At 43.1% G+C, this 14,056-nt stretch overlaps 2 protein-coding genes across 4 annotated transcripts in view; both read left to right on the top strand.

Annotated features, from left to right (window-relative positions):
* The window catches only part of ptcd3 (pentatricopeptide repeat domain 3), a 354,967-nt gene that overhangs the window by 301,798 nt on the left and 39,113 nt on the right, over positions 1-14,056 (top strand). The gene's annotated exons all lie outside the window — the stretch shown is intronic.
* Positions 13,501-14,056, top strand: part of LOC129705670 (lysine-specific demethylase 3A-like) — an 87,316-nt gene continuing 86,760 nt past the window's right edge. For all 3 annotated transcript variants that reach the window (XM_055649565.1, XM_055649481.1, XM_055649400.1), the window contains exon 1: positions 13,501-13,813. In XM_055649565.1, coding sequence (XP_055505540.1) covers positions 13,601-13,813 — 213 coding nt within the window. In that variant the 5' untranslated portion in view covers positions 13,501-13,600. The remainder of the gene's footprint in view (positions 13,814-14,056) is intronic.

Below are 14,056 nucleotides of genomic sequence, written 5' to 3'. Positions count from 1 at the left end.
GCAGTTCTTTCTTAAACATTGCTACCATAGTTTTGAATTTAACATCTATTTGAGGGGGTTGGTGCATTATAATGCTAACCCTCACTTTGTGACAAATGAGTTACATGCATTAACACGTTCCTTACCCACTACCCTACAACCTGTAGAAATTTCATATTTAAATTCAACCTATAAGTTGGTCCAAAAACATAGGCACCTTTTTGCTTTTGTTGTGATTTATGGATTTTTCAAATGTGAATATCTCATAACGACACATTTATGGGCTGGCAGTTTATTGCACCAACCCACTCAATTTTAAATAATTCAACATTTAACTTCATAAACAAGGATAACACTTTTTATTGCTGTCATTCATGATAAGATTTACATAATTTACGTAATTTTTTGTGCGGGATATACAGGGTTGCAGTGTTTCGCATATCAGCTAACCAATGAAAGTGATGTAAAATTCAACATATTTCAAACAATGATAGCCCCACCCCCTGCTTACCACAAAATGTCCAACATATATGTAGGTATGTTACAAAACCTACCTGAATCGTCATTGGGAATCTGCCCAATGCCATGTCCGCGATTTTGGCGCTGTTTGGAGGGGGCGGGTTTTAAAACGCGATTTTTACTAGGCTGTTCTAATCGCAGATGTTCAGCCTAGTAAATCATTAACGAAAAATCGCTGCAAGACCCGGTCGCAAAAGGTATTATTAGTTTTATAGGCCTCGATAATATAGTTATAATAGTTTTAAAATTACTCTCTCATTCCGCAACCTCTCACAGCCCCAGGGTTTTATAAAGCAAACAATTAAAGGTATGTACCTTATTTTTACATTAAATGGGGCATATATATAACCCTGTATATTAAGTTATCTATAGCGAGTAGTTCATTTTGGGCTTTTTATATCCCGCAGTATTTTTCTCGGCATTTGAGGGCACTAATCCAGCGCGATGTGAACGTTCTAAACCAGCGCGTTCACATGAACCACTAGAAAGCCGATTTAAATGGGCATGGCACAGCAATTGAACCTAAATTCCTTCATTTGGCCTATAAATAATGTAAATTAGATTGAAAAATCATGTTATATTGTGAATTATTTGTGAATAATCTTTGGACACTTAGGCTATTTAAAAAATGTTAATCTTTCATAAGTAATGGGCTTTTGACTATCCATTTCACAGCTTTTTTTAATGTCCATTGAAAATCAATACAAGATGCTAATTTCCGAGTATGAAAATGGCCATACTCAGCTTTAACCACTTGAGATATGGAAGTGAATTTGGTGTCAAATTAAACTTATTGTTATGCTTTATCTGATGGGATAAATTGCAGACTTGATTTTTAAAATCTCAAAATTTTGTAACATTGCTAATATATGCAATAAAAAAAAATCATTTGCATAATTTTGTGTGGGTAACAAATCAAAATTTCACACGATGTAGATTAACAAGTGTATTACTTCAAATAAATAATTTAAGAAAATGTTGTACTTTACTTATGTTCCACTTTTGGAACTTTGTTACACTTCCTTTTAACGGCCATGTCCTACATTGTTCTATTCTTAAATTTGAGTCCATAATGTATGTGGACACTCACAAAGATTGCTACAATTCTAGCCTTGACTCTATGGCAGCACAATTCCATGTCCTTGGATTCTTGTATATATTCTGTATTACTGTGTTTATCAGATGGGAAATGTTGTTCCTGGTCATTTTGACCGTCAAGTTCTGTGCGAAACACTTTCTCACACATTTCACAGAACGCTAGAAAGTATTCAGAAGGCACCACCAAGGAGCCAAAGTCAGACGTAGATGTGTCATATGCTTTATGATGGATGAATATGAGGGCAGGATCAACTAAAGTGGCATCAGGTCGTAGTAGAACTTCTCTGCATATGTGGCATTTTGAGGTCAGTTCATAGAATTTCAGTCTACCAAAAGAAAATCATGATCTTGATTTTTTTGAAGTCCCATTAAATCATTTAAATGTTGTCCAAATTATGCGTGAAGAAGTTTTTTAATTTAAATTGCATTTTTCCATTTATTGTTTGATTCACAAAATTAAACGTATCTACGTTATGTGTTCTCAATCTTAAATGAGAAGTAGATAAGTGTTCATTTTCACAATTGGCCATTTTGTTACTTAATGTGTGCAATATCTAAACAAATTACCTGCCTCTTAATACGTGAATAAAAGTTAATGAGTGAACGTAAGCACCCAAGGACAGACCGGGAAAACTTCCCACATTTTAGCTCCCAGAGTGCGTGCATTTTTCACTGCAATCCCATTCAAAAAAGTTTACACAATGAATGAAATTAATAGCATGATCCAAACTTGGGAGAAATTACTTCCTCGGAGATAACGCAGTAATTACGCAGAGTTTAGGGACGCTTTTGCTATGGTGCAAGCTGACTCGAATCGCTTAATCACAGCTGCTGACGTGCATAAACAAAAATTATTATAATGGGGTCCCCCGTTAATGTTCCTCAATATAATAACATTAATGTGTGGCGCTGGCATGACTAACGTGGTGCTGCGTACTCTGTACTTGCAGGCAAAGATACTAGAGCATGACGGTAATCGCAAAGCCGGTTCCTAAGATGTCGCTAAAATTATCCACCTAAGGCTTTTTCGCCGAGTGGTCCATCATGTTCTTGCTCTTGTACAGTGGTTCTTAACCTTTTTGGCCCCACGACCCCATCAGACATTCTTGGTCAGTACGGTGACCCCCGAAACAAAAATAGAAAAAAAACAGCCCGATTTATTAAAATATGTCTGCCAATACGCAGTCAATGAGATGGCTGAAATTGCTTCACAGCCATCAGGCGATCAAAACGAGGACGAATGCTCGACAGGCAGCACCTCGTGTCAGCGTCGATCACAAGCCTATGGCATGCCTTCGTTTTCAGAGTTACCATGGTTGAGAATCCAGCCTCACAGCGATAGGTTAAGGGGGACTGGACCAATAGGGTCAGGGCCCTCTTCGAAAGAACAGGACAGTCCTTCACTTTCAGCCAAAACGTGGCGAGCTCTTGATCCATGAAGTCACTCTTGAGCTTCGCATCTTCATCAATTCGGTAAAATTCAACATTCGCAGCCACATCAGTATCGCTGATGGCACCGTCTTCAAACTAAAAGGGTCGAACGATCCACTCATCACGAGAGCAGTCGTCCAGTCCGGGGAAGTAACGTTCGATGGTTTCACTAATTGGCGGAAGGTGGGTTAGAATCTCCTCGTGGAAGTGGCATTCAACATCTCGAGAGTCGTCATCTCAGGGAAGACAGTCGTGTCACCGTCCTGGACTCTTCTCTGGTAAAGGTGAATCTTCCTCCTGAACACTGCCACGTTGTCACGAGCCGTGTGGAGCATTGGGAGGTGTAAGGAATTCACCTCGGTGAAGAAGAGAGCCAAGTAAGCAACCTTCATCACGAGCAGTTCATCCTGCATCGTTTCATGAAGCTGATTCTCCTTCTCGGTACACCGTCTCTCCATGAACAGAGCTATTTCCTCTCGAAGTTGAATCACACGATTGAGAACTTTACCACACGAAAGCCAGTGCACCTCTGTGTGGAATATCAGAACAGTGAAATCGGCGCCCATTTCTTACACATCGCTCTGAAGATTCTTGAGTTTGTTGCGCTCCCTCAGATGTAGTTCACAATCTTCACCACATCTGAAAGCACTTCTCGAAGAACAGGAGGGAGAGTCTTCATCAAAGATCCTATAGCGGAGCAAGATAGGCCACTCCTGCGAAATGCAATGGGCTGACGTGTAGTACGCTACGGAGGGGATCCTGGGCATTTTCCCCCGCCCATTTTAGTAACCGGAACCTATCCGACCCGACCCGACTCACAGTGTAATCCAAAGATCTTATAGCAGAGTTATAGGATCTTTGGTGTAATGCTATTAGTTCATACTTCTGTTAATTCTTGTCAAGAATAAAATTTGACTCTGGTAATTGTCTTTTTTAATGTTTTTTATATCATTTCTTTTAAAATGGTTCATAGGCTGTGTTTGAGTTGATTCTGTATTAACCGGAACCTACCCGACCCGACCCGACTCGCAGTGTAATCAACGTTGCGGGGGAACAGTTTGTGTGTGTGATATAGGGTTAGATTCATAATTCTGTTGGTTCATAATTCTGTTAATTCTTGTTAAAGAATAAAATATTTATAAATTTTGCCTCTGGTAATTTTATTTTTTAATGTTTTTTAAATAATTTTGTTTTAAATGGCTCATATGCTGTGTTTGAGTTGATTTTGTATTACACTTGCACTTTCATTCATTCATCTAGTCACATTAATGTAATCACACTGTTCACAACTGCAGTATTTGGGAAAATAATAGCAATATGAAGATTCCAGTTGCTCTAGCCCTGGAATGTTACTTAATGTTTTTGTGCTTATTTTCTATTTTCTATGGAGTTGTTTCTCCACAAATAAAAAGGGATCTGGTCTTCCCAATAGCCAGAGAGTGGAATGAGATCTGCCTGTGGGGTTATCTAATTGAAGAATTTCACAAAATTATCTGTTTTGAGCAAGATTTACAAAAGATGTATAATTTAAGGATGGTTTTATTCCATGAGCATACAACTGTGATTGTGCTGGAAAGAACACACATACATGAATGTGATATAAATGTATATAATCATATAACACACACAATTATATTTCTTCTGATTTTTATATCCAATGATGAGCTTTATTTCAGACTAGACAAGGGACATTAAATAATAAACATTGTAAACCTCCCCGCAACTTCACACACACTAGGCCCTATCGCACCCCTCAACTCTCTCTCCCCCCCCCCCCCCCCCCCACTCCTGAAAAAGGGGTTTTTCCCCCACACCACATTGTCTCCCCCCCTCCTGTGCTGTAGTCCCTTAACCCACCAGCCCCGAAACCCACATCTCTCCCCATGCTCTCTGCACCCCGGCCCCTACCCCACCTCTCTCTCCCAAAGATCTTTTTTTTAATTAAAAAAAATATATATATTTATTAGAAGTAAGTAAAAATTATGGTAACATATTACATTCTCTGTACAACTTCCTTTTTTAAATTTTTAAAGAGAGAAGTGAGAAAAGTGAGAGGAAAAAGAGGTTGTGAAAAGTGAAGGATAGACTAGTGAATGTGAGTGAAAAACAGATAAAGAAAAAGTGAAAAAAAGGAATGTGAAGAAGGAAAGCAGGAGGGAGATTATTCATTCGCCACAAGCAGATGATTTTTTATATTCTGAATCATCTTTCACCCATACCTGAAACTTTCAGTTTTCATGATACTATGTCACCACATGAATCCAAGAAATCAATAAATGAAGGGAAGGGGGTAGGGTGTGTGGAGGGGAGGGGGGTTTAGGGGAGGGACGGTGGGGGAGGGAATGGAGAGGAGGAGAGGGATAAAAAGAGAGGAGAGAGAGAGAGAGAGAGGGAGGGAGAGGAGGGGGGAGGGGGGGAGAGGGGGGGGAGAGAGGGAGGGAGAGAGAGAGAGAGAGAGAGAGAGGGAGAGGAGAGGGGGGAGAGAGAGAGGGGGAGAAATCGAGAGAGAGGGGGGGGGAGAGAGAGGGGAGAGAGGGGGGGGGAGGGGGGGGGAGGGGGGGGAGAGAGAGGGGGGGAGAGAGAGAGAGAGAGAGGGAGAGAGAGAGAGAGAGAGAGAGAGAGAGAGAGAGAGAGAGAGGGGGGGAGAGGGAGAGAGAGAGAGAAAGAGAGAGGGATAGGGAGAGAGAGAGAGAGAGAGAGAGGTGGGGAGAGAGAGAGGAGAGAGAGAGAGAGAGGAGGGGAGAGAGAGAGAGAGGGAGAGAGAGAGAGAGAGGAGGGAGAGAGAGAGAGAGGGGAGAGAGAGAGGAGGGGAGAGAGAGGAGGGGGAGAGAGAGAGAGAGAGAGAGGGGGGGGAGAGAGAGAGAGAGGAGGGTGCCTTTTTCAACCCAAACAACCATTTGCAGGCAGTGCTTTTTTCCCTCTAACCATATTTTCATTTTCAAACCACATTATGGGTACTCACAGCTGTGGAGACATTTGTTCAGTGTCATTCAGAGCTCTGATTGAGGCACACCACTTGCAGAGACTGATTGAGGCACACCACAGAGACTGATTAAGGCACACCACTTCCTGGTTTTATAGTCCCTCCCCCTCCTTCCAGCAGGGGCAGCAGAGAGAATGGGGAATTTTGTAAAAACATTAATATCTCTGTCATTTTTCATCGACGGGAAAAATCCTCGGCACACAAGCGGCGGAGGGGGGCTCTGAGCGAGGTGGCCAAAAATGACGGCCGTAGGTCGCGGCGTTCTCTCGGAAATCGCAGCACAAAAGGCCAAAACCGGTCAAGGACAGACTTTTAGTATATAGAGATAGATAGATAGATGTCACACCAAAATTTATAAAGTTTTGTACAAGAGACAAATGAGTGTGTAATATTGGCATTTTGAGAAATAAATTTATCACAAATGGGAGAAATATTTAGTTAAAATTTATTCAACCTAGTTTTGGAATAATATAATCTATGTAATAGTTTAAATTGATTTAAATTATGTCTAGCGTTGATCGAACATTTATGTATATGTATCAAATATTTTTCCCATGTTTCTTTTGAGATTTTTGTCATTAATTATTTTTCCCAGCCTTCTCTAGTTGCCTCTGTTGATGGTAAATCTATGTTTAAAATACTGTTATATAAGTATGATATTAATTTTGTTTAACTCTGCCTTGATATTCATTACTTCTTCCAGTGGGTCTAAAATTATACTTTGGAATCTTGGTATATATTTCTTCATAAAATCACATACCTGTAGGTATTTAAAATATTGATTGTTATTCAATTTAAATTTTGATTTTAGTTGTTGGAATGATAATAGATTTCCCAATTCATACAAATCACCTACCTTTTTAATTCCCACTCTTTCCCATTGTTTATATGTTTTATCCATACCAGATGGTTATTCACTATTGGTGTTAGCACTGATAAGTTTCATAATTTTAAAGTTAATTTTATATGTTTCCAGATTCGTATTGTATTTTGTATAATTGGATTCTTCTTATATAACATATTATTCAGCTTTATTGGGGGGAAAGATGATCGCTCCTAAATCATAGGGGACACAACCTCTTTCTCCATTCTTATCCATTCCAACTGTTGAGCAGAACTATCCAACCAATAAATTATATTCTTAATATGTACTGCCCAATAATAGTATAGAAAATTAGATAGTGCAAATCCCCCCACCTCTTTGGGTTTGCACAAGTGATTTCTTTTAATTCTATGTGCTTTATAATCCCAAATAAAATTAGAAATATTCGAGTCTAATTTTTTTTTTAAAGTGTTTTGGTGTATATATCGGTATAGATTGGATTAAATATATCATTTGTGGTAGCGCTATCATTTTTATAGCGTTTATTCTGCCAATTAATGATAGTGGGAGCATTCTCCAAAATGTAATCAGGGAATCAAATTTATTTAATAATGGTATAAAATTAGCATTAAATAATGATTTATATCTTCTAGTAACTTGAATACCCAGATACTTAAATTTTTCCGTTGCAATTTTAAATGGAAATTTTAATAGGTGATTCGCTTTCTGGGGTTGTAATGACATAATTGCACTTTTATTCCAATTTATTCTATAACCGGAGAAAGAGCCAAATTCCTCTATTAGATTTAATAGATTTGGGATGCTCGTTTGGGAGTTTGTAATATATAAAAGTATATCATTTGCATATCTCCTAAAGATCTTATAGCGGAGCTCCGTTATAAGATCATTGCTCTCTCCCTCCCCCAGCCCTACCCAACCCTCCGGCACCACCACTTGCGCTACTCCCCTCCTCTCTCCCCGCTGCCCCGGGCCGCGCACCCCCTCTCCCCGCCCAAGTCAAAGACCAAAGCAAAGATACGGGAGCGGAGGCGGAAGCAAAGATCCGATCTTTGGCTGGAAGCAAGATGGCGGAGCAAGATGGCGGGACAAGATGGCGGAGGCTGGTTGCTAAAATGGGTCCTATAATCGCCCATGAATCTGCCCATGACAGTACAACGTGTTTTGCGTAGGAGTAGGCCATCGTGCTCTGCTATAAGATCTTCTGTCTTCATCGCTAAAGCATGGCGATGCATCATGCAGTGGGTGAAGGAGACATGGGGAGCGACATCCTTCACAAAGGCCTTTAAGCCAGATCTGCAACCGACCATGGAAGGTGCACCATCTGTACACACCCTGACAAGGCATTCCCAGCCAAGCTTATGTTTGATGAAGAAGGCTTCCAGCATTCTGAACACATCTTCTCCCCGAGTGGTAGTGGCCAATGGCTCCGAGAACAGATACTCCTCCTGACTCATGGCTTCTCCATCGAGGTATCAAACGTAGACTAGCAGTTGGGAACATGAGGCAACATCTGTTGACACGTCCAGTTGCAGTGAATACACTGGACTGCTCTTCACAGTGCTCACTACTTCAAGTTCAAGTTCAAGTGAGTTTATTGTCATGTGTCCCTGTATTGGACAATGAAATTCTTGTTTTGCTTCAGCACACAGAACATAGTAGGCATTTACTACAAAACAGATAAGTGTGTCCATATACCATAATATAAATATATACACACATGAATAAATAAACTGATCAAGTGCAAATAACAGAAAATGGGTTCATAATAATCAGAGTTTTGTCCGAGCCAGGTTTAATAGCCTGATGGCTGTGGGGAATTAGCTATTCCTGAACCTGGTTGTTGCAGTCTTCAGGCTCCTGTACCTTCTACCTGAAGGTAGCAGGGAGATGAGTGTGTGGCCAAGATGGTGTGGGTCTTTGATGATACTGCCAGCCTTTTTGAGGCAGCGACTGCAATAAATCCCCTTGATGGAAGGAAGGCCAGAGCCGATGATGGACTGGGCAGTGTTTACTACTTTTTGTAGTCTTTTCCTCTCCAGGGCGCTCAAATTGCCGAACCAAGCCACGATGCAACCGGTCAGCATGCTCTCTACTGTGCACCTGTAGAAGTTAGAGAGAGTCTTCCTTGACAAACCGACTCTCCGTAATCTTCTCAGGAAGTAGAGGCGCTGATGAGCTTTCTTGATAATTGCATTAGTGTTCTCGGACGAGGAAAGATCTTCAGAGAAGTGCACGCCCAGGAATTTGAAGCTCTTGACCCTTTCAACCATCGACCCGTTGATATAAATGGGGCTGTGGGTCCCCATCCTACTCCTTCCAAAGTCCACAATCAGTTCCTTGGTTTTGCTGGTGTTGAGGGCCAGAATATCTTGCAGCAGAATATCATTACTCATGTCCGAGATTTGACCTTTGACTGTGTCATTCGAAAGGGAAATCTGCCTGAACTTGTTTGACTGCTGTTCCCCCAGCACCAACTTTGCTGCTTTGTGAAGGCATGACTTGATAAGCTCTCCACCTATGGTGTGAGGTTTCTTAGTCTGTGCGATTCAAAAAGCAATACGGTATGAAGCCTCCAGCGCTGCTTCATTTTGACGACGCAGTGACCCTTCGAATCAATGCGGGAGCCCTTGAGTGCTGCTTCTATATGTTTGAAATAGTCCACGCCCTTCCCCACCAGGTCACTGTGACAAGACTCCAAATGGATCTTCAGTTTGCTGGGCTTCATGCTCTCGTGGCTCAAAACCTTGGCACAGATAACACATTGCGGCTTGACCACGGATTTGTGAACAATGCTTGTGAAGCCGAACTTGAGAACTGTTTCACTATAGGGAGGTTTCACGGTAGTCGGGTCACGACCCATACTGTTGCTAGGCTACTCCAAGTGGAGTACACGCGATGAACTGCAGGTAGGAACTTACCATTGTTTCCAGCGTAGCGGGCCCGTTAAAACCCGCTGAAATTGTCAATTTTTGCGCTGTAAATAATTATGGAAATCGGGATAAGTGTGTGAGACATTTAGCCTACTTCAGAATTCCAAAAGTGAGGAGAAATGACGGTAGATAGAAGCGAGAGCTGAAGGGACAACAACAGCCAGAGTGCTTGGTGAATATTGGCCGTTTGCTCACTGCATTTCATCAACTAAGGCATTATTTATGTTTTTTCTTGATTCCTTTGGCATCTAAATAGTTTCAGAAGTGATAAATCTGGCTGTAAATCGCCCATGGTTCTCAAATGGGTTTTTACATAGAAAATGAAAACGCATCTGAAGAAACATTTACAGCCAGATTTATCACTTTTGAGACTTTTTAAATAATACCAAAGGAATCAAGAAAAAACACAAATTATGCCTTACTGTTGATGAAATGCAGTGAGCAAACGTGATAATTCCCAATATTTTCAATTCTGATATCTGCACGGCCAATGTTTACCAAGCACTTTAGCTGCTGTTGGCCCTTCAGCTCTCGCTTCTCTTTACCTTCATTTCGCTTCACTTTTGGAATTCTGAAACATAGAAAAACATAGAAATTAGGTGCAGGAGTAGGCCATTCGGCCCTTCGAGCCTGCACCGCCATTCAATATGATCATGGCTGATCATCCAACTCAGTATCCCGTACCTGCCTTCTCTCCATACCCCCTGATCCCCTTAGCCACAAGGGCCACATCTAACTCCCTCTTAAATATAGCCAATGAACTGGCCTCAACTACCCTCTGTGGCAGAGAGTTCCAGAGATTCACCACTCTCTGTGTGAAAAAAGTTCTTCTCATCTCGGTTTTAAAGGATTTCCCCCTTATCCTTAAGCTGTGACCCCTTGTCTTGGACTTCCCTAACATCGGGAACAATCTTCCTGCATCTAGCCTGTCCAACCCCTTAAGAATTTTGTAAGTTTCTATAGGATCCCCTCTCAATCTCCTAAATAGAGAGTATAAACCAAGTCTATCCAGTCTTTCTTCATAAGACAGTCCTGACAATCCCAGGAATCAGTCTGGTGAACCGTCTCTGCACTCCCTCTATGGCAATAATGTCCTTCCTCAGATTTGGAGACCAAAACTGTACGCAATACTCCAGGTGTGGTCTCACCAAGACCCTGTACAACTGCAGTTAGAACCTCCCTGCTCCTATACTCAAATCCTTTTGCAATGAAAGCTAACATACCATTCGCTTTCTTTACTGCCTGCTGCACCTGCATGCCTACCTTCAATGACTGGTGTACCATGACACCCAGGTCTCGCTGCATCTCCCCCTTTCCCAATCGGCCACCATTTAGATAATAGTCTGCTTTCCAGTTTTTGCCACCAAAATGGATAACCTCACATTTATCCACATTATACTGCACCTGCCAAACATTTGCCCACTCACCCAGCCTATCCAAGTCACCTTGCAGTCTCCTAGCATCCTCCTCACAGCTAACACTGCCCCCCAGCTTAGTGTCATCCGCAAACTTGGAGATATTGCCTTCAATTCCCTCATCCAGATCATTAATATATATTGTAAATAGCTGGGGTCCCAGCACTGAGCCTTGCGGTACCCCACTAGTCACTGCCTGCCATTGTGAAAAGGACCCGTTTACTCCTACTCTTTGCTTCCTGTTTGCCAGCCAGTTCTCTATCCACATCAATACTGAACCCCCAATGCCGTGTGCTTTAAGTTTGTATACTAATCTCTTATGTGGGACCTTGTCGAAAGCCTTCTGGAAGTCCACATCCACTGGTTCTCCCCTATCCACGCTACTAGTTACATCCTCGAAAAATTCTATAAGATTCGTCAGACACGATTTACCTTTTGTAAATCCATGCTGACTTTGTCCAATGATTTCACCACTTTCCAAATGTGCTGCTATCCCATCTTTAATAACTGACTCTAGCAGTTTCCCCACTACCGATGTTAGACTAACTGGTCTGTAATTCCCCATTTTCTCTCCCTCCCTTCTTAAAAAGTGGGGTTACGTTTGCTACCCGCCAATATTCAGGAACTACTCCAGAATCTAAAGAGTTTTGAAAGATTATTACTAATGCATCCACTTTTTCTGAGGCTACTTCCTTAAGTACTCTGGGATGCAGCCTATCTGGCCCTGGGGATTTATCGGCCTTTAATCCATTCAATTTACCCAACACCACTTCCCGGCTAACCTGGATTTCACTCAATTCCTCCAACTCCTTTGACCCGCAGTCCCCTGCTATTTCCGGCAAATTATTTATGTCTTCCTTAGTGAAGACGGAACCAAAGTAGTTATTCAATTGGCCCGCCATGTCCTTGTTCCCCATGATCAACTCACCTGTTTCTGACTGCAAGGGACCTACAATTGTTTTAACTAATCTCTTTCTTTTCACATATCTATAAAAATTTTTGCAGTCAGTTTTTATGTTCCCTGCCAGTTTTCTTTCATAATCTATTTTCCCTTTCCTAATTAAGCCCTTTGTCCTCCTCTGCTGGTCTTTGAATTTCTCCCAGTCCTCCGGTATGCTGCTTTTTCTGGCTAATTTGTACGCATCATCCTTCGCTTTGATACTATCCCTGATTTCCCTTGTTATCCATGGATGTACTACCTTCCCTGATTTATTCTGAAGTTGGGTACATGTCTGTCACACTTACCCCGACTCCCACAAATTTTTTACAGCGCAAAAATTCAACTTTTTGGCGGTTTTTAACAGGTAGGAAAGTACACGATTCTTGCATTAATAACATATACCAGAAGTTACGGATGTCCTCCAGATGGATTGAGTGGCTCCGTGCATCAAGCCCTATGACCCAGTGACCTTATGTGCAACCCCCCTATACGCGCGCTTCTTGGCAGACATGGTTCACAACACAGTTTGTGTGTGTGTATATGTACGGGCGTACACAAACAAAATACTGTGTATGGGATGTACCTTTGTTAGGTTCTGAAAAATGGGCTCAACAAATTGATGTTATTTTTATGACCCCTTCATGATCCCCGGAAAAACCCCAAACGACACCCATGGGGGTCATTGTTCTAGTATCTTTGCTCCTGAGAACTCATTGGGGCTGCAGTGGAGGTAATCAGGGTGGCTCCTGGGGAGACTCGATTAGGAGCAAAATGCAAAGAGGCAAAGAGAGGTGGGATAGATGGAGAGTGTTGGGAGCTGCACCTGGCGCTTGCATTGCAAGCTGCCGCCAGCAGAGGACTCTGTGCCGCATGTTCCCCCCCGCGATGGCTACGCACAAAGCAGCACGTACATGAGCCGCCTCAACCCCCACCAAAACACTGTCGCCCGCCGCCCGCACACGCGTTGGCAGGAACGACTTCAGGCCGTGCAATTGCAACGCATTAGCATGCATCAGCCGCGTAGCAGCGCAGGGGCGGCAGCCGTGCAATGCAACCGTTAGCGCAGCGAAGCGCCGCTGCATTCAAAGACCCTTTGCAGGCCCTTTGCTTGGACGCGGGAGCGGGGACCCGGGACCCGGCGCGCGCTCGGAGACGAAGGGGGCGGGGCCATCTTCCGGGCGAGAGGGTGGTGATTGACGTCGGAGCCGGCCAATCGGGGAGGCGCGCGGCCGGCTTCCGGGCGGATGGACGATGATTGACATCTGCGCCTGCCAATCGGAGAAGTGCGCGGTCGACGTCCCGCCCGTCGGCGGTCGGCAGCCAATGGGCGTTGAGCGGAGGGGGAGGGGGCGGGAGGAGGAGGATTGTTGCGATTGTGCGCGGGGAGCACGAGATGCGAATGTTGGCCCGGGCAAGTGGAACGCGGGGGGAGTTAACGTTCTGCGGGTCGAACGTTGCAACATGTCGCTGCCGGGATTGCAACAACAACAACAACAACAACACGGAGCCGCCGGGCAAGAGGCAGCTCCGCTAAACCGGGTGGGCAAACGATTCCTCTGCGTCCTGTCCAGCTTCACTCAAGCACCGGAGCTCGGGCGAATATCCGAATGGGACTGGAGAACGGGGATCATCAGAGCCATTTCCCACAAAGATCCTGCAAACCCGGATTTAGTAGTGAGTGAAACCAATCGCGATTGTTTCATGGTCGGATCGAGCGCATGAATGGAAGAAAAATAACTAATTGCATTTAGAAATATAAACGCGTGTGGTGGTTATTGGTGGGAAATCGGATCGACAATGGGGAAAAAAATCCCGAGAATTAGTAAGGATTAAAAGGCACTTTGTGAATTGATTGCAATTTCGCGGTGTGATAAATAGCCACAATTTCCAAGCAACCGGCCGTTAGTTTCAACAAAA

The sequence above is a fragment of the Leucoraja erinacea genome, chromosome 1, assembly GCF_028641065.1.
Source record: "Leucoraja erinacea ecotype New England chromosome 1, Leri_hhj_1, whole genome shotgun sequence".
Taxonomy (NCBI): domain Eukaryota; kingdom Metazoa; phylum Chordata; class Chondrichthyes; order Rajiformes; family Rajidae; genus Leucoraja; species Leucoraja erinaceus.
The sequence above is the reverse complement of the archived record's forward strand: the minus strand, read 5'-3'. Positions and strand labels throughout refer to the sequence as shown.